Here is a 26,946-nt window from a genome sequence, read left to right as displayed (position 1 = left end):
CCTAAGTGCTGAGGATGACGGTCGGTACCGCTGGGGCTTTAAGGCCTGTTCGGATGGTGTTTGTTTTTGTTCTTTTATACCAGTGGCTTCCAGCCTGGGGGTAATTACGCCGTAAGGGGCGAAATGAAATTTTCTGAGCGCTGACAACAAAAGCAGTGAATTGTGTTTCGGTCACGAAACCAATTTTTAAAAAAATACATCATTACTAGTATCATTATTTTGTAAGATGGTAAACTGTTACATAATTTATCACTAATGTTTTTTTAAATTTAAGCTGTAACGTCTGACACAATTTGGTGGAGTCATAGCTTGTGGAATGAACATATGAGCAACATCTTCCTCATTAGTCCTCCCACCGCACGTACCTTGCACTTTGTACCATGCATTTGCGACAGTAAAATGGAGATGTATATATCACATATGCTTACACATCTCTTGAAAATGCCTTCTCCGAGTTGCAGCTAGTCCCCACAATGCGCCAGAAATTGATTTGTTATTCACTTCGCAATAGGTAAATTTACTGACAGAACAACCCAAAGTAACTTTGCTGGCCCTACTCAGTATTATTATTAGTTCTACTACTACTTTTATTATTATTACTATTATTATTATTATTATGTCATCATCATCATCAAAAGGAGACACAAAGCAAAGGAATCCAGCGATCAAGTGATTTTCCAAAAGTAAGCGTAGAGTAGGTATTTCAACGTGGTAGATTTTAAATGGGGCTGCAGGGTACGGGCGAAGAAAGTGTCTCCAGAGACAAGGCTGGTGCAAAGGAAGCATATTTTGTAACAAGAGCATAGTTAGCTTTGTTTTTTGAGGAGGAGTTGTAGATAGCACTCGAGGTGTACTGGTAATTACTTCATCATTCTATAAGAAAAGTTTATTAGGAATATGCAGTACCATTTGTCTCGGTGACTCGTTAGTTCGTCATTTAATAAAACACCTGCAAATACTAATTACCATTTACCTTTCGTCATTTTTAAAATAAAAGTGTTCGAAGAAAATTCTTTCTCATTCTAAAGTTTAATTAGGCGCTGCTGTTGATGACTGTGAGGGTTGAGGTTGGACGTACTAGCTGAAACGTCCCCTTTGAACAATTTATACAGGACTGTGCTTAACCTGACACACAATATTTTGTTAGCGCAACGCAATCTGACTTTCAAAATTCCCTACAAAAGAATGGCCCTGACTAACATTAAACTATACCTTTCACAAATCACTTACCTCACAAAAATCTTCGCTGCTCAAGCTACTGCAATACAGCGAGCGCCACTACTGCCAGCTAAATAAAAGATTCAAACTATGGAAGGCACTAACTACTGATAGGGATAGTTAGCAAATGAAAGATATTAATAGAGAACAAACAATGTATTTACCTTGATATCATCATATATAAATATAGCAGTTCATGACAAATTACAAATCTCCGCCATCTCTCTCCCCACATCCACCACTGCTGGCGGCTCACCTCCAACTGCGCAACGCTACGCGCTGTTCACAGCCAGCTGCCTAACACTACAATGGCGAGTATTACAACAATGCAAAGCAGCCACAGACTGCACACAGCATAGCCAGTGATTTTCACACAGAGGTGGCGTTACCAATAAAAAAACCTGAACAGCCTACTTACCTACTCTTCTCTCTTTATGTCAATGATGTGTCATCGGTCCTGACCTATTGCAAATACCACATGTATGCTGATGACCTTCAGTTGTATCTAAGTGCGAAACCAAGCAATCTCAAGAAAGCTATTGAAAATTTCAATACTGACCTCGACGCACTGTCAAAATGGGCACAGGACATAGGTCTAAAACTAAACCCATCTAAAACCCAAGCTGTACTTGTTGGTCACTCTAAGCTCATTAGCCCAAAACATCGGGAATCCGTACCACCTCTTATCCTAAATGGAACAATTATTAACTTCTCGCCCTCAGCAAAGAGTTTGGGAGTAATAATAGATGAAAATCTAAGTTGGACAGAGCACGTAACTGCAGTGTGCAAAAAAGCATCAGCATCCCTTCATGTCCTACAAAAATATAAAAAACTCTTCCCTTTAGATCTGAAAAAGAAATTAGTACAAACGCTTATACTCCCAATCATTGACTACAGCGATATTATCCTATAAGGCCTCTCTCAGGAAAATTCCCGACGTCTAGAACTGGTCACGAATGCCTGCGTCCGATATATCTGTGACGTTCGACTTTTTTATCACATTTCACCAGCATATGCAAAATTGTCCTGGCTGCGTGCAGACAAACGCAGAGATTTCCATACACTCTGTCTCATCTACTGCCTTATAAATGTACACTGTCCCTCATATCTCTCCTCGTCCCTAACACTCATGTCGGAACAACATGACAGAAACACACGTTCCCATCATAATAAAATCCTCTCCGTTCCACTGCATCGCTCAGTCACCTTCTCCAAGTCCTTTACAGTAGCGGGAACCCGACTCTGGAATAACCTCCCTCGTTATGTTAGAGAACTCAAAAATATGACCGGCTTCAAAAAACAGTTAATGACGTATCTACTTAAGCAACAGTAAGTCCTTCCTCTGTACACGAGTGCACTTCACCTCATTACTTCCCTCTCTCCCCCTCCTTAAAACTCCCTTACCCAAAACTCGCTATACCAGTAAACATCTACTTTACACACCAAAATATTAATGTACATCTGCACAAACCTTCATTACTATTGCGAATCTTTCTCATGTTTGTCATTATTATTTGATTTTTTTTTACTGTTATTATTATTGCTTTCACCATAATCTGTATGTATAGCACCTGATGTAAAAATACTGCCAGCATTTACTTTATTAGGTCTTAGTCATGTTTATCATTATTATTTGATTTTTTGTTTTACTGTTATTATTATCGCTTTTATCATAATCTGTATGTGTAGCAACTGTTGTTTTTTACTTTATTAGGTCTTAGTCACTAGTCTTTATTCATATTGTCACTAGAGTAAGCTAATTTTCTCATTTAAACTATGTTTATGATGTTACTCTGATGTGTGAAATGCTGCATGTGTGGAACACTGGTCCGATGTAAGAGAGGGCCTGATGGCCCTAATCTGATAAGGTTAAATAAATAAATAAATAAATAAATATATTTTACCTGAACTAGATACCACGGTATATGAGAATGGTTTCGTTTACCGAGTGCAATGTTTAATGTATGTTTTTGGTAAGACAACATTACTGTTTTCTTAAAAAAATTGTTCATTAATGCCATGAAGCCTTTCTCGTCCGGTATTTGCAGCAGTTAAAACTTCCAGGCTCAGACGCCACAGCTGAATCTATGAAACTATTTGCTAAAGTTTCGTCGCCATCTGCGGGACACGTCTCCTAAGCAGTCGACAGTTTTGTCTCTGGAGGTGTTTTCCGCAGGTTGGGATGAAGCATTAGTAAATAGACCGATACATCGACCGCAGCCTCTCAGACCTGAAGTTTTAACTGAAGCAACAGTGGGCTCATATGACGTTTCAGATTTCACATCCCTATACCGAGTTTCAATATGTGTTGCAGAACGACGAGAACACGTACGGGTTCGAGACGCCGTCCAAGTCAGCGTGCAAGCACCTGTGGAAGTGCTGCGTGGAGCACCACGCCTTCTTCCGCCTGGTGCAGGTCTCGCCCACCACGCCCGACATCTTCTCGCTGGGATCGCGATTCAGGTACAGGTGAGACCAGGCCACCAGCGCCTCGCCCCTCTGCCCGACACGCCGCCGATTGCATTAGAGGCGGAGCACAAGCTGGGAAGGATGTCACGTGAAACATCCCAGCATTTCCCTTAAGCAAGCAGTCAGGCAAAGCACTGAAAACTAAAGTCTGGATGACCGAAAGGTGATTTCAATCGCTGTCCTCTCGCCAGTGCGCCAATTCACGGGGTCTGACAATTACCTTGCGGATCATAGACAACCACTGCCAGTAAAATCCTATTTATTATTTTCTTTAGAAAATATACTGAAGGAGCTTAACGCACATCTAAAGAAATATAATATTTCTTTATGGACATGGGCGTCCGCAGAAATGTATCCGAGAGGGGACCAGATCTACTATTATCGCTTTTCATATAACTGACGCGAAGAATTTGAAGACGTATCGTGTCCTATGAACAAAATTTGGCATGACGTTCACGAAGTTTGAGAGTTATCGACTCAAAATGTATTATAAAAGTTGGCTGTTTTCAAGTCTAAAATGTAAGCAACACCATTAGTGTATGCAAAAGTACATCTATTTGTACGTATTATTAATCAGCTAAGGGTCACAAAATTTCACCATTTCTAGAAATGCACGAAACTTCTGCGTTGAATTAATCGTCTTTACTCCAGATTCTAGGAGAAGGCAAGTACCTCCTCTTTCTTCCGCTTCTTACCTCTCCCCACGGCTACGATACACCCTCCATACTTTTGCATACTCCTTTAAACCTGCTTTGCTGTAATGGATGTTCTTTCTACCAGCACAATCACAAATGGTACAGTTCCAGTCAACGATGTCAAAATCTGTCGCTCATGTACAGATGCTATAAGCATTGGTTTTGCTTTTTTCCGTCTGTCTTGTAAGATAAGTCGTGGGGTCACCATTGCCATCCTGGTCTTGCCCGACGACGGCTTCTAACAGTTTTCCATTCATCTACAAATAGCTCGGGTTAGTATACTGCCACCTCCGTAGCCAAGTGGTCAGCATGTTTGACTGCTATACGAAAGATTCTCAATACTTCCAAGCATTTTTCCTTGATGTTGGGACTGGAACTATATGCACTCAGTCTCGTGATGGCTACTTGAGTGAGGAATAGCGGCTCCAAGGTCTGGTAAACTGAAAACCGCCGGGAGAACTGTGCATTGACACCCTGCCCCTCCATGCTGCATCCGGATGACGCCACTGGTTGGGATGACACACGACCGATCGGTACTGATTGCCTCTCAGAGCCAGTACGCGTAGGTGTTTTTATTTTTTATTTTGCAACGTGATTAATTAAACTAATATTTACACCTGCCAGCACCTGACAAATCTTAGTCTATCTCTCTCCCCGTCCGAAAAGGCCTCGGAAGGCTCAACGGTGCCGGCCGACTGCCGTGTCTTCTTGAGCCGACAGGCGTCACTGGATACGGATATGGAGGGACCTGAGGTCAGCACAACGTTCTGCCGGTCGGTGTCTGTCTACGCGATCGGAGCTGCTACTTCTCAGCAGCCTCACAAGTGCTGAGTGCACATCGCTTGCCAACAGCGCTAGACAGACCCGAACAGTTAACTATCCAAGTGCTAACCAAGCCCGACAGAACTTGACTTCGGTGATCTGACGGAATCCAGTGTTACCACTGCGGCAAGGCCATTCGCGACAACTCTTAGGAATCTGCATTATCAGATTCGTCTAGAAGTTTGAGAGTATTTCACCTGTCACAATATATCTCTTTTATCTATCATATAAGTAACTGGAAAAGAGCTATGTCGCAACGTATTCATTCTCTCACGATTATTGCTATGTGCTGTTGCAATTTTCTGATTTTACGATTTTTCGGACCAAGTCAGGTTCGTGTCAAAGGAGCAAAAGTTTCATTCGTGTTAAATACATTAAAAACTATAGATAAAGCGAACACTGCAACTATGTTTAATTGGCGACATTTGTGAAGTGCACTGACAAGAGTTTTTTCGACAATAGCGGAGAACTAAATGGTTTTCGGTATTTTATGTAAACTTCACAAAAGCACACTTTCAGGAAGCCATTTTTTAAGCCTTGGCGCTCCTTGAGTTTATTCGTGACATCCGTTCGGCCAGCTTCAGTGGACAAGGGCCATCGCAGCGAGTTTTTGTGGCGTCAGGTGTAGGTACAGGCTTCGGGCGACGCCCTCATTAACTAATTGGCTCTTTACCCGCTTCACTACCACCTGCCCCTTCCCCTCCCCTCGCCTCCCTTTCACCCGCAGCACATAACGCCACTGGCCGCGCAAGGGCGGAGCTGCCATTTCTGCAACGCTTCCTGAAATCCGCGTGGTACGACCCGTGCACAAGCGAGACGTTGATGGTGAATGCTTCAAACGCTTGGCCGGAGGGACGTGACTTCGGGGAACCTAGTCTCGTACTTGGAGGAACCGACCCTCTCTAACCCACTTAAGGCAAGTTCCGACGTGATATTTTCGACAGTCACCGCGCGTCCTTGTCCGCTCTGCGATCCGATTCCCTCGCTGTGACAAGACACTGAGAGTTACCAACAGCAGGAGCATCATTACTAGGGCTACCCATTAAATAATGAGAGTTTTATTACAAATTTCTTTTATAAATCTGCACAGGAAATGGTCGTTGGTTTATTTTTTCAACAACATCATTCTGCTTTGCAATACACCTTGCGCGCCTCTCTATAAACTCGCGAACTGTACCCTTGTTCTGCGCAGACGTAAATGGTGTCGTGTAACAGCAGTACTCCTCACCGGGCTTCAGCTGTCTTGCAACTTGCTGAAGCGAGCGCTATCAACAGCCTAGCCATTCTCTTGGAAATGCGTCTACAGAAGATTCTTGGTGTCCCAAAAGGTTGCCAGCAACATTTTCGCAGTGGATGTCTGTGCCTTGAATGTTATATTCACTCTATATGATGAGTGTTTTCCCCATCAATTGTGTTACTCTGATTCGTAATGGAGCATCCAGTTCTCACCTCCTGCCGCAGTTCTGTTGAGAATAAAAATCCTACATCACGTGTATCCATTCGGCTGGCTGCGTTTCATGAAACTTTTCACAGTGCAAAGAACACTGTTGTCTCGAAAACAGGTCGCACACTAGTATGCGACGACAAATCGTTCTTCACTAATGTGAAGTCTCTTTTATTCTGTGCCTAGCTGATATATTTATGCGATATTCTGTTTTCGTAGACAATGGGTATTAGGGTAGCTCTGATACAACATTCTTTAAAATTTATGATGGTTTTTTGCGCGGCCCCCCAGTTTGGTTCCATTTCATGAAAAAATTTGGACACAATAGGATAAGGAAAAGTGTGTCCCTGGGCCTTCAAAATCGGAGATTGCATGGTGCGTGTGTGTGTGTGTGTGTGTGTGTGTGTGTGTGTGTGTGTGTGTGTGTGTGTGTGGAGGGGGGGGGGGGGGGACGGGAGGGGGGGACACCAATTTCCCAAAATATTACTTCTGTATGGCAAATTCATTCCTTACCAAATGTAGGCAGGTAGTTTACTTTAATTTCCTTAATTGAATGCCATCTCATTTCACTGATCGCCCTGGTTGGGTTGACGTGACGCATCAGTGGACCCAAGAGAGGTAGAGGGCAGAGCGAGCCGTGCCATTCCTTTTTACAGCCAACCCAGTCCAGGACACTGAAATTCCTTGAAGATGGACATTTGAGGCACCTTATTCATAAAATGTCGACCGATCGGGAATTACATCATGAGCTCTCCCAGAACTATGCAGAATGCGGAGCAATTGTAGTTGGATGACATTACGACCATAAACATAGCCTTCCCAGTGCCATTATAAATTTTGTCAAGCTAGTAAATCAGCTGGCCTAGGTTCGAGAAAGTGCTTTAAGAGGTAGGTCACACAACTCAGTCACGTCATTCAACATTGTAATTGTACCTACATCGACATTTTTATGTGGTACCCTCTGCACATGTGCTTGCGGAGGATTTAACATGGTATAAGGTAGCAGTTAGACATCAACCCAATTACTCACGAAATTGATAGATCAATAAAGCAGCCAAGAAGGTCAAAATATAAAAAACGAAAAAGTGGAGGAAAGGATTACAGTAAACATTTTTAACATAAGCGTAAGAAAGCTCACTATGCATTTTTCCAGTGTTCACGGTATGCTTTCATTCTTAGCTACTTCCACAGTAAGTTTTGTAACATTAAAAGACCCCTTTCATCAAAGGCTAGTAAACACAAATCAGTGAAATATTTACTATTTATGTGCATACAGTTAGTAAACTTTTAAGTTCTTTGTATAAAATTATGGATTGTACGAGGGGTAGTCATAACTGTCTATTTATCATTTTGAAAAATAAAGCTACACAATTAATGTTTTGTTTATTTGCAAGTACATGTCTGCAGTCATCGTACGCCTTGAAATTCCCGCACACAGAAATGTAGTACGCCGGTATTATACCGACGTGAAAGAAGTCAGCTGGGCTGCCCTGACACAGCTCCAACGTTTTCGCTGCTACCGAAAACGAATTACCGCACGCGCCTCCATTTTGTCAATGGATAGGCCTTTTGTTTTGGCGTCCTACGGTACTGTGGCGCGGGGTATTCCAAAGTGTACCATGTCTGCAAACAAACAAATAATATATAACTTCTCTTTTTTCGAGTATTGGATGACTGGTGAAACTCGTAATAAAACTGAACACAGTGCAAAAATCTTAAAATTATAGACTTGGTTAAGTTACTACTAAATGTCGAAATATGCATGAAGACTATATCGCATAAAAGTTAAACTAAGGGCCTAAAAGATGATGAATTTAACGTAACGGAGAAAGGCTGTACAAACCCCTCTCGAGTGAACCAGTGAGTAATTGGAGCTGTACTGTGAGTGTTGTGTGTGGCTATGTGTGCAGCGGCCGCACGGAGAAGCAAGCCCAGCGCGACGCGCAGCTGCGCCTGCGCAGTCCGCCGCAGTTCACGCGCACGCCCAGCCGGCGCTACCAGCGGCGCATCGTCGAGGGCGCGCAGGACGGTGAGTACCTCACAACGTCTAACTGTTCTCTCCAATCTACTCGATTTATAATCTATACATTAATCTATACATAAAAGGTTGGTGTGTGTGTGTGTGTGTGTGTGTGTGTGTGTGTGTGGGTGGGTGTCAGACTTTTTTCCATGACCACCCACTGCCACCCCCTCGTGGCTGTGGTGGTAGACGGCCCCTGGTCTCATGCTGTTATAATGTGTTCTTCATAAGAGCCGGCCGAAGTGGCCGTGCGGTTAAAGGCGCTGCAGTCTGGAACCGCAAGACCGCTACGGTCGCAGGTTCGAATCTTGCCTCGGGCATGGATGTTTGTGATGTCCTTAGGTTACTTAGGTTTAACTAGTTCTAAGTTCTAGGGGACTAATGACCTCAGCAGTTGAGTCCCATAGTGCTCAGAGCCATTTGAACCATTTTTTCTTCATAAGAATAAACCGTAAACGTTACACCAAGCATTCTTCCGCGTTTTCTTGAATCTCGTTAGATTTCGTTTCACGTGGAGCGGAAGCTAATCTGTGTCCAGTCAAGTACAATCATAAGGATACGTGTTATGCTGTGTTAGAAGCATGTAGAGTGTGCGAGAATGCGGGAAAAACCTTTACCGGCGCATGGCCAGCCAGCTGGCCCACCTATCCTGCAATGATGTCCGAGGTTGCAGTTCAGACGTAAAAAGCCACGAGCAGAGAAACAATATAGCTTCGAATGTCATTTAATTTTTAAAGAGAATGAAATAATATTCGGCGAATCTCCAGCACTATCGCACGCTTCTTGGGTGGCCAGACGGCAAGCATAAAATTCTCTCATTCTGGAGAAGAAATAAAAACTTTGAGGTTCGCCGATGACACTGTAATTCTGTCAGAGACAGCAAAGGACTTGGAAGAGCAGTTGAATGGAATAGACATTGTCTTGAAAGGAGCATATAAGATGAACATCAACAAAAGCAAAACGAGGATAATGGAATGTAGTCGAATAATTAAGTTGGGTGATGCTGATGGTATTAGATTAGGAAATGAGACACTTAAAGTAGTAAAGGACTTTTGCTATTAGGGGAGCAAAATAACTAACGATGGTCGAAGTAGAGAGGATATAAAATGTAGACTGGCAATGGCAAGGAAAGCGTTTCTGAAGAAGAGAAATTTGTTAACATCGAGTATAGATTTAAGTGTCAGGAAGTCGTTTCTGAAAGTATTTGTATGGAGTGTAGCCATGTATGAAAGTGAAACATGGACGATAAACAGTTTGGACAAGAAGAGAATAGAAGCTTTCGAAATGTGGTGCTACAGAAGAATGCTGAAGATTAGATGGGTAGATGACATAACTAATGAGGAGGTATTCAATAGAATTAGGGAGAAGAGGAGTTTGTGGCACAACTTGACAAGAAGAAGGGACCGGTTGGTAGGACATGTTCTGAGGCATCAAGGGAGCACAAATTTAGCATTGGAGGGCAGCGTGGAGGGTAAAAGTCGTACACTAAGCAGATTCAGAAGGATGTAGGTTGCAGTAAGTACTGGGAGATGGAGAGGCTTGCACAGGATAGAGTAGCATGGAGAGCTGCATCAAACCAGTCTCAGGACTGAAGACCACAACAACAACAACATCTAACACAGTGTTCTAATTACAAACAAGAGTGATCAAAATTCCTAATTCAAACACAGGGTAATTTCTCTGAGCGAGCTGCGTGTGATGCAAAAGCATACAGCAGGGATTTCACCGTGTTGTTGCATACAGACCCCACTGAAGGTATTAATTAGAGTCAATTGTCTAGTAATCTCTTAGTAGCTTCCTTATCCGAATCCGAGAAATACATTTCAAAAATGAAACATCCTGGCAGATTAAAACTGTGTGCCCGACCGAGACTCGAACTCGGGACCTTTGCCTTTCGCGGGCAAGTGCTCTCCCAACTGAGCTACCGAAGCACGACTCACGCCCGGTACTCACAGCTTTACTTCTGCCAGTACCTCGTCTCCTACCTTCCAAACTTTACAGAAGCTCTCCTGCGAACCTTGCAGAACTAGCACTCCTGAAAGAAAGGATATTGCGGAGACATGGCTTAGCCACAGCCTTGGGGATGTTTCCAGAATGAGATTTTCACTCTGCAGCGGAGTGTGCGCTGATATGAAACTTCCTGGCAGATTGAAACTGTGTGCCCGACCGAGACTCGAACTCGGGACCTTTGCCTTTCGCGGGCAAGTGCTCTCCCAACTGAGCTACCGAAGCACGACTCACGTCCGGTACTCACAGCTTTACTTCTGCCAGTACCTCGTCTCCTACCTTCCAAACTTTACAGAAGCTCTCCTGCGAACCTTGCAGAACTAGCACTCCTGAAAGAAAGGATATTGCTTCGGTAGCTCAGTTGGGAGAGCACTTGCCCGCGAAAGGCAAAGGTCCCGAGTTCGAGTCTCGGTCGGGCACACAGTTTTAATCTGCCAGGAAGTTTCATATCAGCGCACACTCCGCTGCAGAGTGAAAATCTCATTCTGGATTTCAAAAATGGTTCAAATGGCTCTGAGCGCTATGTGACTTAACATCTATGGTCATCAGTCCCCTAGAACTTAGAACTACTTAAACTTAACTAACCTAAGGACATCACACAACACCCAGTCATCACGAGGGAGAGAAAATCCCTGACCTCGCAGGGAATCGAACCTGGGAACCCGGGCGCGGGAGAAATACATTTCAGTTGTGGAATTGTCATCTGCTACGTTTATATCGAGTCGACCAACAAGAGAATCTACGAAGCCACCTAGGCGCCATATTTTCTCCACTTCTTTTATGACGTGCCGTTCTATATTCCGCCAGCGCTCGGCAGTGACCTGTGAAAAAACTGCGTGCTTTAGTTGCAGAGCGTCTGGCAGTTTCACAGTCTTATTATTTCTCGCGACAAATTTAACTTGGCTCCAGATCAGTTCTGTTGCGTTGATGTTGTAATGCTTCAGTGGCAAATGTAAAGATGCCGCATTTTTATGGTGTGAAAATGATTGTTTTTCATGTTTCTACGACACTTGTCACTATGGTTCGTGTGAGACTACACCTGTGTTATAGTCCAAATAAAGAGTATTTGGTTTTGCATTTTTGTCCTAAAAATTGAATTGTTATGTTTCCTTTATTTAAGCAATCTTTCATAAAATATCGATAATTGAGAATTTATATTTGAAACGAAAACAGGAATTTTGCGTGCAGTACGCAATTAGAAACAAAAAGACATGCATTATTTGTAAAAAAAATTGATGAATTTTACAAGTACGAGGTGAAGGTATTTCAAATTGAACGAGAAATAAAGGATGACCAAGGCGAGACTTGAACCGATTCCGCCATACATCCGTTGTGTATTTGTACCTCAAGTGTATCAAATACAGTCCCTCGGAAAACTTCAAACCCGATTTTTCCTGTAAATTTTTGAAAAACACTAGGAACAACCTATTTCTCGGCACTTTTTAACAATGTTCCACAAGCATGTTTCGCTACGGAGCAGGAAGCAGCCTCAGCCATTTTCATACCACCCATTTAACAGCGCGACAATCAGAACACAATAGTCAGACGCTGTGACTGTACACGATTTTTAAAGTAAAAACTACACTGCTAAAGCGTGATTAAGAAAAACAAGATGGCTGCTAATACGTTACAATATCTTAAAGTTTCATTTAACGTAACTTACTAATACATAAGTGGACCTACTTCCTCGAGTGTAACAATACCAGCGTTGGTGAGCTATGGCTTCTGATCAATCATTGCGTTCGTGTTTGTATACCTCAGGTTTATTCTTGTGATGAGCAGAGTATAGTAGGGAGTTTGGTCGCGGTGCGTAGCAGTGAGTGTGTGTGGCTAGCAAAAGTCCACGAAATATGGAGCTATAAATACTCTTAGGAAAAAGCTACATTTTCTGTGACACGAATTTTACTGTACATGTCAAAACGCATTAATTGTTTCATTCGACCGACATAATACGATGCTTGCGCGGTTTCGTCATTCAGACTTTAATAACGACGTACAATATCAAATAGACCAGCTTTTAATCTCTCAGAGCGTTTTCGTCAGTCACACCTTACCGACGATCAACTAAGACACAAAGAAAAAAAATCCAGATAGAGCCAAAGATAAAAATAATCGTAACTCACACCTAAATAATTTCGCAGTACAGTGCAATGATTTCGGATAAGCATTTCACTTTTTCTTCCTCATAATTTAGCGCGACTTCGTCAATGACTTCACTAATACCTAACAAAATAAAGTAACTTCAATTTCCTTCCACCTTCATTTAAATACTATTACTTTAAGACAATATTACTAAAGTAACTATCTGCCCCGTGGTGTTACTCGCAGTTAAATATGTTTGGGTAACGTAATGTTGCCGCAAGTAGGGAAGGAACAGAGTGAGGATTGTATAAGCGAGTTTAGTCACTAATACGGTGAAGTCCAAAAGTCGTAAAGCATTTGGTGTTTACTAAGAGAACTAAGTGTTCCACATCGCAAATTGTATTGAGATAACTGCCAATCACAATTACCCACTTCCACCCACCACCGTACGGATGAAACACGTTGACGACTCTACCACCATTATATTGCATCGTGAATGAAACGCTTAAAACATTTTCACGTATACAATAAATTCCTTAAGTCATACATCATTTACCATTACCTAAGAGTATTTATTCTACCATATTTCGCAGATTCTTGCCAACAACATTCACCCACTGCCACGCACCGGGACCATACTGACAGGAGAACTGCATTCAATGTAACCTTAATGAGACGTACTTCTTTATGCCGCTCGTATCTAGAATGGTACTCATGCCTCGTCCCATGTCGTATATTCTGACCCGCGCAACGTCGGGCTTCTCTGCAAGTTTTTTATACTTTCTTTTACTAAGCAGCTTTCCATATCTTGAAGTTTATTAGATTCAATAGTTTCGAAAAAAAAAAATAACAACGCACATCTAACAAGCTACCTTTGACACCCACAATAATATGTATACCCCTGGCACTGTGCCGACTTTATTTCATCAGGAGAGTGCCCTGAAATTTTTAGGTTAAAGTCCAAATTTCCCTGTTGTATGTTCATTAGCTTTTAAGGCTGCAAATGTTTTTTTAGTTTGCACGTCATTCATTAGTGATTATTTAAAGTTCATCTAGAATTTGTAGTTTTATGGACAATTCCGTAAATACCGCCCCTGGAAAGTACTTCGTTGCCGTCGTCTGTCACCATTCCGTGTCAGCGTACAGCAGCTTAAGTAGTCGAGAAATCCTTGCAGGAATGCGTTTAGAACTTGTTTTCACTATAATGTAATATCAATAGACTCTGATAAACAGTGACGCATCAATAGCAAACCGGACGCTCGTCACATTATGGGCATTGTTAACGTCCAGCATGACGCTGCGAGAAACACTGTGAAATACTGTTTCGTATTGAAATTAGTAATAACGAAACGAAACCTGAATATTCTATGTTGACCTGTATAACATGCCTGTTTAAACATGGATATGTGTGTATAATTTATAAAACTGAAAAACCAGCTTTTTTATTGTGCGAATGACGAATTGAAAGCTACGTGTCAAATTATCCTCACAGGTTGCATTTCATCAAACTCACACTCATGCAATGGCAAACGGACCTGGAGCCCGAAAACCGACGGACAACGGATATTCCCGAGGTTGACTCCTAACTTCTCCTCACGCGTCTCCCCAACCGATTATTTCCGAAGCAGAATCTCAGACTGATACGTTACAAAATGACTCAGAACATTTATTTCCGTCAACGAACACACCGCGCCCCCTCCTCCGCCAGTCTATCGGAATTCCTTAAGAATTTTCGATTTCCCAGACAAATCACCCCTCTGCCTAGGAATCGGTACATATAAATCCTGACTAGTGGCCAGTGAGATTTTAGACATTCCTCGTGAAGAAACTATCTTAATAATGAGCCAATAAACATTTTTCATATACCAGCTGCCACGACGCAGTAATATTCGATTCGGATATTGCAGAGGCCACATCCTTGTGATCATAAAAAAAGACTTATCAGACGTTTACAGCCGTGCTTCAGCATTATCATCTTGATACATGCATTCTCCTGCGGGAAGAAATACTGGTGACAAATGATCATTTACAATAGTATCACGTACTCCTTCTTATAGTGTGACCACTGGATCCACTGTTGAGCCAAAACAGTATGGCTAGCTCCTTACTAGCGTTTTGATCCATCTTTGTAACGCAATATTGCAGCGATTATACGTGGCATGGATTAAACAAGTCCCTGGTAGGTTTCCTGACGTATGTGGTACGAGGTGTCTACGCAAAGTCACACAATTCAGTATATACAGACAAATGGTTTATGTGTGCCCGATAGCGATGTGTTCCATCTGTTTTAGATCAGGCAAATTTAGTGGCCAAGACGACGACATGAATTCGCTCTCATACTCCTCAAACCACTTCAGCACTATTCTGGCCTTGTACGTGGACAGTTGTCCTGCTGAAAGAAGTCATGAAGAAATGCAGGTGATCCGCAATAAAGTTCGCACTTGCCACGGTACCTTACTTTACTACCAAAGTGTCACAGAAGACCAGGCAAATGTTCTCCATAGCGTAATGCTGCCCCTGCCAGCTTGCGTCTGTAGCACCTAGAGTAGCTGTTCGCCTAGATGACGGCGTATCCAGACACGGCCATCGATCTGGTTTAACAAGAAACGTGATTTGCCTGATCAGGCGACAAGTTTCCACTGATCCGTGGTTCAGTCTCGATGATCACGTGCACATTGCAGTCATAATAGCCGATTCAACTTGGGTTCACGTAGTGGTTGTCGGCTACAGATCCTAGTGTTCAACAACTGAACGGTTTGCTGAAAGAAACTTGTGGCTGCACCACCACTGTACTTGAACGTCAGGTGTGCCACAGATCTTTACGGAGCACGTGAGCCCCCGACCTCCAGGTTCTGTAGTGAGACGTGGACGTCCCTACACGTGATTTCACCGTTCTTCAAAGAAAACCAGCTTCGCTGTTTTCGAGAGGCTCGTTCTTTTAAATCAGATGATTTCCCATTTTGCGCCCAGTATCGTCGCTAGAATAATTTTCCACTCGTCTCTGCTCCGCTTATTTACAGAGGGGTCCAGAAAAATGTCGACACTCTTTGGAACAAAATGACGTATCTTTGCAGTTTCGCGCGGTAGCGTATTACGTTGCCTCCTCGACATCTTGGCGCACATTTTCCAGCAGATAACAGTGCAGCAATGAATGAAGTAACATTGTCGTTTGAGCAGCGCAAGGCCGTATTAAAGTGGTACGTGAAGTACGAAAAGTTGATGGAAGTAAATGGCAATGGCGTAATGTGTTCACAACTCAGCCACCAACATGTACAACAATTTATCGTACTCGGGATAAACGTGAAGCCGACACTACTACCGAGCGAGGTGGCGCACTGGTTAGCACATTGAAATCGCAATCTGGAAGACGATGGTTAAAACCCGCGTCCAGCCATCCTGATTTAGGTTTTCCGTGATTTCCCTAAATCGCTTCAGGCAAAGGCCGGGATGGATCCTTTGTAAGGGCGCGGACGACTTCAGTTCATATCCTTCCCTAATCCAATGGGACCGATGAGCTCCCTGTTTGGTCCCCTCCCCCAAATCAACCAACTAACCAACCAACAGACCGTACTGTTCAGAATGAGCAGAAGGAAAGTTCTAGCCAATCAAAGGCTCCTGTGTTGCAACATTTTACTTGGTCACCTCAAAAATCTGTAAAGTAGGGTGCGCATGAAAGCAGCGTACGACGAATTCTGAAGGCTACAAAGTGGAAAGTGTACATTCCAAGATCGCTGCACGCTGTGGACGAGGACGACTCGGATCGGAGGATGGAGTAATGTGAGCAGTTTGAAGGCATGCTTCGCGAGGACGAACGGTTTGCAGGGATGATTGTCAGGTCTGAGGATGCGGAATTCAAATTGAGCGGTACTGTAAACCGCCACAACTGCGTGTAGCGCGTCCCTGAAAATCCTCACGTTCACATAGACAAATATGTTAATCTACCAGGTGTTAACGTGTGGTGTTGTCTGTCGTTGCGCTGTACGATTGGCCCATTCTTCTTTGAAGTTATCGTAACTGGTGAAGAGTATCTTCATATGCTGCAAACATCGATTTTACTTGCCATCCGAGGGATTCTTGAAAAATGAAAGACTTTACGTACAACAAGATGTCGCTCCGTCTCACTACAACAGATATGTCAGGGCATACTTGAATGAAAATCTACCTGGATGATGGGTAGGTCGAAGAGAAGCTGTCGTTGCGCTGTACGATTGGCCCATTCTTCTTTGAAGTTATCGTAACTGGTGAAGAGTATCTTCATATGCTGCAAACATCGATTTTACTTGCCATCCGAGGGATTCTTGAAAAATGAAAGACTTTACGTACAACAAGATGTCGCTCCGTCTCACTACAACAGATATGTCAGGGCATACTTGAATGAAAATCTACCTGGATGATGGGTAGGTCGAAGAGAAGCTGTTGAGTACCCACCACAGTCTCCAGACCTTACACCTCATGACTTCTACCGGTACGTACGAGAGACCCTGAAAAATGAAGTTTATCAACGGAAGCCAGCTACACTGAACGTGCTACGACAAAATACCCGGGCGTCCTCTGCGACTATCACACCAGCAACACTGGCAGCTGTAGTTCTATCAACAGTTCAGCGGCATCGACGTTGTCTGGCTCCTGTTGGAGGTCACTTTGAACACATAACTTCCTATGTTTCATAAATCCACATTACAAACAAGATTACTTTAACGTGTCCCCCACCCCAAGAAAAGTAGCTAGCCATTAAAACACAACGTTTCCAACTGAGTTGGCGTACTTTTTTTATGCGTTGGGCGAGGAGGTATGAAATTCATATTACCGATCATTATTCTGTCAGTTGGTCTTCTCATTACGAATCCTAACGAGAAAGGAGAACCATTTGCTGAGTGTCGTGGGTACCACAACACAGCAACGTCTCAAACACACTATTCCCAGTACTACGTGAGAATGGAAGCCCGAGCAGGAACCTGCGGTACACTATTTGTTTAGTAACGATGTATACAAAAAACTCCAAAATTGTGGAAATTTATCTGACAGTGGAGATACCTTGAAACGTTGGTTTTAATGAACCTCGTAAATTTTTTATAGCAGTTCGTTGTTGACTATAGACAGACGGCGAGTTGCGTCATGATCATGAACTTTCGTCCTCCCACTCGTGAACAGACGACACCATTGATCTTCACTCATCACTTTCGATCAGTATTCATCACAAATTTTGCGCTGCATGACAGTGCCTTCGAATTTTTTTTTTTTTTTTGCCACTAAAAAGCACATCACAACAGATACCAAATTTTGTAGGATTACAACAATCATTATGAACGGCTACTGTAGACCAAGAGAAACTATGCGAATTTCTTGTTATCGCAACTGTAAGTACAAGAACTGCTATGTACGTGAATCAGCATAGTGACTGATCCGTTCCTCACATTACTCCCAGTGCTACATGAAAATGGAGGTTAATTTCCAGATATCCCCCCCCCCCCCCCCGCCCCCCCACCGCGCGCGCGCCCACACACACACACACACACACACACACACACACACAGAGAGAGAGAGAGAGAGAGAGAGAGAGAGAGAGAGAGAGAGAGAGAGAGAGAGAGAGAGAATGAGAATTTGAGAGATTATGTTACTAAAACTGTGTTTGTGGTTGCAGCGCCTAAAGTAGAGGAGACTCTCAACAAGGAAAACGCGCCGCCACCACCACCGCCAGTTCAAGAGCTGAAGCCAATTTCGACAGTCCCTCAGCCAATACCTTCGTAAGTAGCAGAATGAAAATAGCTTATATTTACTGTCTACAACCTTATAAAATGACAGCATATCCAAACTGCAGAGTAAACAGTTTGCAGATGGTGCAGGTCCTACATCTACCTATAAGCACAGCACTTCGTTCATGCTGCATTGCATCTGTTTTCAATGTTATATCACTCAGAAAGGAAGATAACTACAACATCACAAATATGGCGTTAAACAGGGATGCTGAAAATTAATTGGTCTGGTATGACAAGAAGCGAAGAGGATCTCTGCAGAACTGACATGAAAAGGAATATGTTCAGAAGTGAACTAGAAGAAGTGGCAGGGTCACAGGATACTCGGTGTTAAAACCGTCATCTCTCTGGAGCTGCAGCTCCTGACATCACGCCATCCAGTATCCATCATAGCTTTTTCCCTGCAGCTTCATCCACAGATGCACTCAACATATGTATTGCACACTTCTCCTCCCTCCACTCTCGGTCCATCTCGTCCTCCCCCTTCTCCATTTTGATCTCCTCCTCCCCTCTCTCTATGCTGTCTCCTCCTGCCCCAGTCTCTCTATCTCACCTGCCACCTCTCCCTATCCATCTCCTCCTGCCCTCTCTATAGCCATCTCTTCCTGCCCCCTCTCCCTACACCTTCTCTTCCCTTTGTCACCATATTCACTTCCTCCTGTGCTCCTCCTTTCTCTGTCCCCCCTCCTTCCACCCTTTCACTGTCTCTCCACTCCTCTCTCCCCCCGTCTCTCTGTCCATCCCCTCCTCTCTCCCTATCCATCTCCTCCTGGCTCCCACTCTGCCCATCCTCTCTTCTATTCATCTCAAACTTTCCCCAGCCATACCCATCTAAACATACAGCCTCTGCAAAACAGCTCGAGAAAGCAGGCCAATACTACTGCTACAAGGCACCTGTCGTGCACACAGCCTGTATTGCAGGGGCTGAAAAAAAAAAAAAAAAAACACGTGATTGCCCATATCTCCTCTTTTCTTGGAGCTAAGAGGTTATAAGCCCCACAGTACTGACCATATCCTGCTTCCTCTCTTTTTCTCCATCTCTGCCTCCCCTTCTTCCTTTTCCACCTGCCCACCCTGTCTTCACCTTCCACATGCCTCATGCACCTCCCACTCTTCCCCTGTCCATGCCTCATGCACCTCCCACTCTTCCCCTGACCTTGTCTATTTCCTCCTCCCCCTTACTCTGTCAATCCCTTCCTCTATCCATCTCAACCTGTCCCCAGCCATGCTATGAATACATGTATCCCCTACAATACAGTGCAATAAAATAACTACTCCCACAACACACCTGTCATGCAGAGCAGGCTGAACATCAGGGGTTGAAATTCATTTATTTCCACCTGACGTACAGGCTCCCATGCAAAGCAGGTCGTTAAAGCAGGCTGATAATATTATAACACAAAACACCTGTCACACAGGACAGCCTATGTGTCGGGATCCAGGAAACCGTTTCTTGCGCCTGACAAGTAGGCTACTGTACAAAGCAGGTTGACTTGGCAGGACGACACTGTTCCCATCCAACATGCCTGTCACCCAGGGGCTGTAAAAAACATTTTTTGCACTGTACATCTGCTCCTGTTGAAGCTAGGAGGTTATGTGATTTGTATACCAATGAGAAAAGGGCAGTTACTACGTTATATCTAAGTGTGTCTCCTCTGTGTTTCTTCATTCTGTTGCCAAAGAACAGGACAAACAGTAAACTAGATAAATAGATGACTTGTCCACATTTTATATTTCCTGTCATTCAAGGTCTACTTCTGGATTCTAAAAATAATTTTCAATTGGATGCCAGATGCTACCTGTTTTCATAACAGCAATGTATACATACATTGTTCCACTCAAACAGTGATGGAGATTGTGCATTCTATAAACAAACTATAATTGCTAATTCTCTACATTGAGCAGAATGTATCTCAGCTCCTCACTAAATATTGATGCTTCATAAGTTTTGCTGAAGTAACTTGGATTTTCCTCAGTTTCCTGCCAATAATGTTCAACTATTTTGAAACAGTGTACTAATACCACTGTTACTCTACAGTATTTGTATAATGCGAATTATTAAAAATTTTACTTATTCATTGTAAGTATAACAATTAGCATCTTAGAAAACTAATCAGTTGTCACTCACTACACAAATCCATTAAATATCAACATCATATTGATTCAGATTCCCTATAATTCAGCTTGGTTATATATGACTGTTGTCTGATGGTAGAGTCATGCCAAAATAGTGATTGGAGAACTGATTGCTACATTTTGTGTTAAAAAATATATGGATTCTTGTTCACAGGGTAAGCAGTTTGTACCGATCTACGTGTAGCATCCCAGCAGCACTGCCATCAACACAACAGCGGGCAGATTCTCCTCGCTCGACACGGTCGGCACCGTGGACACAACCGGTTCACCAGCCACACATGCGTGGTCTCTACTCCAGTTCCAGCCCACGTTCTGTACGCTCTGCAGGACATCACAACAGTCAGCTGCTCAGCCGTCTCACACGCCGCTCCTCCAGTGTCGAGAGTCAGAGTTCGAATGACTCACGCTCCTGCAAGAGGTGTGTGCACAGCTCTGACATATTACTTTAACAGCATCAGACTGTTGCATGTAGGGGTCTGTTTATGACATATGTACTTTTTTTTTTTTAATTCCTGAAAGTTGTGGACTGTAATCATCTGTAGTTCACTTGGTACTTAACATTAAAAGGTTTTATTTATAAAATATCACAACTCTGCCAAGCCTCCTCTTTCCAGTCAAGCAGCAGTAATAAAATTGTTTCAAATTTAAATGTGTTGTTTCCAGGTAAGGCACTGACATGTGATCATGCTTTAGCCATTTTATATAAGGATATAAGGAACTAAATGGTAGCTCATCAACTGTATAGAGTTCACTTGTAATTTATTTTAAGGGTTGAGCATAATCCCTGGAAAAATGTTTCTGACATTACATTCACTGGGAATACACAGCACTACATGTCATACACAAAATCATAATATTCCATAAGCCAAAACTGAGAGCTCCACATGCTTAAAGTTGGACAGGGTGGTACACTTCGAAGGTTTGAGATTCTTTCCTGTGAAACACTGTTCAAAATGTGCAAAGGTATTTATGAAAATAAAGGAACGACACTCAGTGCTTTTCATCTTCAAATTATTGACAAACTATCTGAAACAGTGTTTTACTGTTTATTTGCCTCTCTATTCTCATATGAAATTAGCCTCACCCATTAACAGTGTCCAGAGATGTAACATTTGCATTTTGTAAGGGTATCATTTGTGTGTGGTCAGATTCTTGTGAGATGCCATGTGTATGTACTGTTGACTCTTAGTGGACAGTGCCAGATCAGTGAGTTGTAACCATTTTCAGTCACCCAGCTTTCAGTTTGTTTGCAACAAAGCCAATTACATGGAATTTTGCTAGAAGTTTCACCCATACCCTGTGGTTAATCAGTGATCTGTCTTCATGGCACTGGTTAAAGTCCTCTACAAATAACATGGGTGCTCCTCTCTCCTGATATCAGGATGATCTCAATGCTTTCAGCTTGTGTTAAAACTATCAGCTTCCACACCACCTGAAGGAAGAAACATCGGTCACAGCTCAAGAGTGAATAAAGTTATCAAATGTAAGGCACCATTGTTTGGCATGTGTAATTCTCTCACTCTTTGATGCATCACATGACACTCCTTCCATTCATAATTATGAGCGGCATCTAGGGTGGGCACTTAGAAATTTGCCGTCATGTTGGTAACAGCCTCACAGGCTTATTTAAATTTCTGTTTCTCTGCCTGGTTTTGTTTTAGAAGCATAGTTCTGCACCTGTAGGTCATCCTATAACACGGCCTTGAAAACCGAACCTACAATTTCTTTCCTGTTACTGAGAGCCAGATTGTGATAACTTTTCATGCTCTCACATAATTCTGCTATGATAGGTCATTTTTCTGTGGCACAAAATTAAATTAGATGCATGTTATATTTTCCCAGCAATTTTTTGCTGTCCAGCAGCTTATTATTTTCTAGCAGCATTCCTGTAACTGCTACCAGTAATACGGTATTGACACTCATTGCAGACATCGTCACCATCGCAGTCGCCGAAGTTCAGACAATGAGAGTGAATTGTCAAAAGGCTCTGGGTCTGGCAAATCTCACAGCCATGGCCACCGACGACACCGACATCGATCTCACGGTACTCACCGGCGCGAGTCCAGCAGTGAACAGGACTCTCACCACCGCCACAGACACAAGAGCTCCAGCAAGCACAGGTACACATCAATATGCCTCAAAGTGAGATATCTGTTAGCAGAACTACTGATATCTTGGTGGGTGGGGGAGCAGTCTACTTAACTAGGCATCAATGCCCTCTGCAGTCCCAATAACTTCTCACCTGAAGCACAATATTAACATATTGACCAAATGAGAGTACTGGAATTACAATTACATTCAGCTATAAATTTCCAAATGCTCAACCAGATTTTAGTTTTTCTTGGTTTCTACAAATCATACTAAATGAATGAGTATGTTCATCTGAAGATGCCATGGCTAGTTCTTGCCCTATCTTTGTCCAATCTAAGCTTGTATTGAAGGTTCCTTAACCTAGGCTCCTGGATAATTTTGCTGACTATTTCTGTACAACATTCCCTTTTCTCAGGCTCCAGAAACCAGTGGATCTTTCATTTCTTTGTATCCCTCCTTTGGCAGACTGCTGACTGTAAAGCTGACAACTTAATTTCTACCTTCAATTTCTATGATACAAAATATTAATTTTACAAGTAATTCAAAGTGAATAGTTTGTGTAAATAAAATGTTTTTTTGAATCTGTGTCCAAACTTCTTTGTCTGCAAATGAGTCTCTCTCAATGAAATAAACTAGATTCATCTTTAATCATGTATTTTTTGGAATATTAGACTAAGATAGCTAAAAGTGGCAATTGTCACTATTTGATAAGAACTACCTTCCTAAATTTGAAATAACTGAGTTCATCACACAGGCACAGCAGCCATTATGAGCTGGTGGACTCAGAAGCACAATGGAAGGAAGTGCAAAGAAAGCAAGCTGAAGGAGGTACTGGCATACATAAGGCTAATGTCATTCCAAGTCGAAGATCAGGCTATATGAACAGTGGTATGGAGACTGAATCAGAGCTGTCCTATCACCAGAAACGCAAACAGAAGAAGCACAGGTAATACAGATTTATATAATTACAGCAGCAAAGAGATGTTTAGCAGTATAGAACTTCATTAAACAAAACCATCTTCAGTTACAATATCTATAGTAATAATAAAACCGTAAAACTGTCATGTTTGCCTGTTTGAGCACATGATTCCTCAAACCTACTTAACAAATTTCCATGAGGTTCTCAAAGGTAACTTGAGCATAGCTTGGGGCAATGTATAGGCTTTATTTCATCAAGATTAGATCATAAAAAACAAAAAAGATATCGTGATTTAAAATTTTGCCTAAAACTGTCTTGTCTGTCCGAACACACTACCTCCAAAACTTAATATAATTGAATAGATAAAAAAAATTTATCCACCAAGTGGTGGCAGGAGGAAACCCATATAAAAGTTATGGAAATGTGCAAGTTTTCAGAGCCAGTGGATTCTTTTTCTAGTGGAAGGGTTGAAGGGGAATGAACAATAAAGGAAAAGGCCTGATGAGATTCAGGAAAGGGGAGAGTTATGGAAAAGTTGTCCAGAACACCAGATCAGGGGCTTACTGGGAAGGATGAGAAGCAAAGACTGATTGTCAGGGACAGCACTAGACAAGATTTGGAAACCTGAAAGATTAAAGGTGAAAATAGGGTAATAAGCAAGACAAAGATTACATCATACAAGAGTTAGTGAGAACAGGAAGCTAATTGCATTACATGTGGCGACATGTGACATGCTGAGGGGGGAGGGGGGAAGATAAAATATAAAGAAAACTAAAAGAGAATAAAGAAAGGAATAGTTACTGGAAGAAAGTGTTGAGACCAAAGAAATTAATGTAAATTAGGGCCAGGTGAGTGGCGAGAAACGAGGACATGTTGTAACACCAGTTACCATGTGAGTAGTTCTGGGAAACTGGTGTGTGAGGGAAGAGCCCAGGCACAGATTTGATGACAATCATGTTGTAAAGCATGCGCTGCAATAGGATTTGTGTGTTGCCAGTATTTACCCTCTGCCTATGTCCATTCATCTTAACTGGGAAATTGATGATAGTCGTACCAATGTGGAAGGCTGAACAGCTGGTACACAAGTGTAGTTTCACAGACAGCTATCCCTTTGATGGTATATGTTTTGTCAGTTACTGGGCTGGTATAGGTTGTGGTAGGAGGATGCATAGAGCAAGTCTTAACAGTGGGGACAGTCACAGTGACAGAAGCCATGAGGTAGAGAAATGAGTGCAGAAGGAGCACATGTTCTGACCAGGATACTGTGCAGAGTGGGAGTGTGATGAAAAACTATTCTAGGAGTGGTGGGCAAAGTGTCCAACAGAATGGACCTCATTTCAGGGCATAATTTTAAGAAATCATAGCCTTTTAGTTGATATATTAAGAATGCATTAGTGTATAGTTGTTATATTGTGTGAGGGAAGTGAAGGGGTCCTTCCTCCTCCTACAACCCTCCTCACCCTGCAGCGGTCTGTGTGAGGCATGCTCCCTGCACACTGCTCTGAATTTACACATCATTTGGGTATACCAACAGCTAGTTGGTCTTAATCAACTCCACCAGGGATTTGAAGTCTCCTAAGCTCCTCATAGAGGTTCTTTCCATTGAATGAGGCCCAATATTGTATTTACCATAATGAAAAAAAAAGTGAAAAGTCTTACATACTCTTCTCACAAGACAATTTACTGTAATCACTTTGGAATTTCTTCTCCAACACTTAAGAGAACAACTGAAAGTATAGTTCAGCAGTGTATTTCCCAGCATGACTGAACATTTTGCTGTACATTTCTGAGACCAGCGTAGATTTCATCATATGACAGGTGTCACATTTACCATCATTTGAGGCGAACTTTTATATTAGTTCAGATGTGTATTCTTGACATGAATAGCACTCCATGTCTCTTTTTTCATCTGTTTTCAGCAATTTAGACTGCTACTTCATAATCATTTTGAATTAAAGTGTAAAATGTTATTACTCGAAATTTGTCCTACAAATTGGTGAACTATATACATATGATACAATATAATTACATTCTATACAACTATGCCAAAAGATTTAACTGAACTATTTATTTAGTTAATATCTTTCTTACAGGTCTAGATCTCGATCTCCATCCGAAACAAAGCCAAGGCTCCCAGATGAGTTAAAGAAACATTTGGAATTTGATTTGATTGATACAGAGGGAATGTCAGAAGCACAGCTAAGAGAAATTCCTTATAAAGTGGTTGAAACAAATAGTAAAGCCTTAAGAGTCAAACTGTCACCAACCAGCAAGAGAAGACAACGTTCCCCACGAAGGACAAAAAGGTAAAGTTTCAATTTTATTTATAGGGGAAGCAACAATAATTTTATGAAGCTAACAATAATTTCCATTGAACTTCTTAGTCAAGAAATTGTCTCAATTCTGGTATTGTTTAGATGAAACAAATAAAACTGTATAGTTCCCAGTTGTGATCTTGGTCATACATTGCAGCTACATATGAAAATATTTTATTTGACTGTACATATCGTTGCACAGCTGTTCCACGCCGGAAGAGAAATGTCAGCCTCCCAGCAGTGGAGACAGCCCACCACCTCCCTACTCTCCTCCAGATGGTAGCGGACCACCCAAGCCTGGCCCTTTACCCCCAGGTGGGGGAGGCAACTCTGGCACTCAGGGTGGTGCAGGCTCCGGACTGACGGACTTCCTGAACAAGAACTCCGGATCCAGTTCCGCCAGCCCTGCAGGATCTCTGCGTATACGCAATACTAACACTGATGTCAATGGCATTAATAACAACAGTAGTAACAACAGCAATAGCAATAACAATAACAGCAGCAACAACAACCATTTACCAAGGTATGAGGATATTCCTCCACCCCCTCCTGGAATGCCACCAGGTTTCTTTATATGATATTAGATTATGTAATGTGTTTTATGTGTCATTGTGTTGTTCACTACATCACAGAAGAAAATACGAATGAAGTTACCTGTTATTTGTAAGTGTTTGTGAACTTTGTTACGTAGAAAGTGCTTTAAATTTTGAATTTTCTTCAATATATGAAAAAAGAAACGCTGTTTTGTGACATATAAGCTTCCATCACATTGTGCAGTTACATGAAATATGGTTTCCTCATGAATTTAAAAATATGCCATTGCTTGATTTTATCAGTGAAACCTTATCTACAATAATAGTTGTGTAGTCTGTAGAACTTAATGGAGAAAAATAATTTGCTGATCACTGAAGTTGACCGAAAAGATAACTACTCAGAACTAGAGCAAGAATCAGGTTCCACATCAAGATCAAACCT

The 26,946-nt window shown here is 42.3% G+C and overlaps 1 protein-coding gene across 1 annotated transcript in view; it reads left to right on the top strand.

Moving 5' to 3' along the window:
* LOC126484914 (band 4.1-like protein 4) overlaps positions 1–26,946 on the top strand; it is a 583,005-nt gene that overhangs the window by 528,880 nt on the left and 27,179 nt on the right. The window contains exons 10-17 of the mRNA XM_050108514.1: positions 3,533–3,687; positions 8,559–8,677; positions 18,399–18,501; positions 20,801–21,064; positions 22,575–22,766; positions 23,492–23,683; positions 25,750–25,962; positions 26,174–26,494. Of these exons, the coding sequence (XP_049964471.1) occupies positions 3,533–3,687; positions 8,559–8,677; positions 18,399–18,501; positions 20,801–21,064; positions 22,575–22,766; positions 23,492–23,683; positions 25,750–25,962; positions 26,174–26,494 (1,559 nt within the window). The remainder of the gene's footprint in view (positions 1–3,532; positions 3,688–8,558; positions 8,678–18,398; positions 18,502–20,800; positions 21,065–22,574; positions 22,767–23,491; positions 23,684–25,749; positions 25,963–26,173; positions 26,495–26,946) is intronic.

Source organism: Schistocerca serialis, chromosome 6 (assembly GCF_023864345.2).
Source record: "Schistocerca serialis cubense isolate TAMUIC-IGC-003099 chromosome 6, iqSchSeri2.2, whole genome shotgun sequence".
Lineage (NCBI taxonomy): Eukaryota > Metazoa > Arthropoda > Insecta > Orthoptera > Acrididae > Schistocerca > Schistocerca serialis.
Note: the sequence above shows the minus strand (reverse complement) of the source record. Positions and strands in the feature narration are given on the sequence as shown.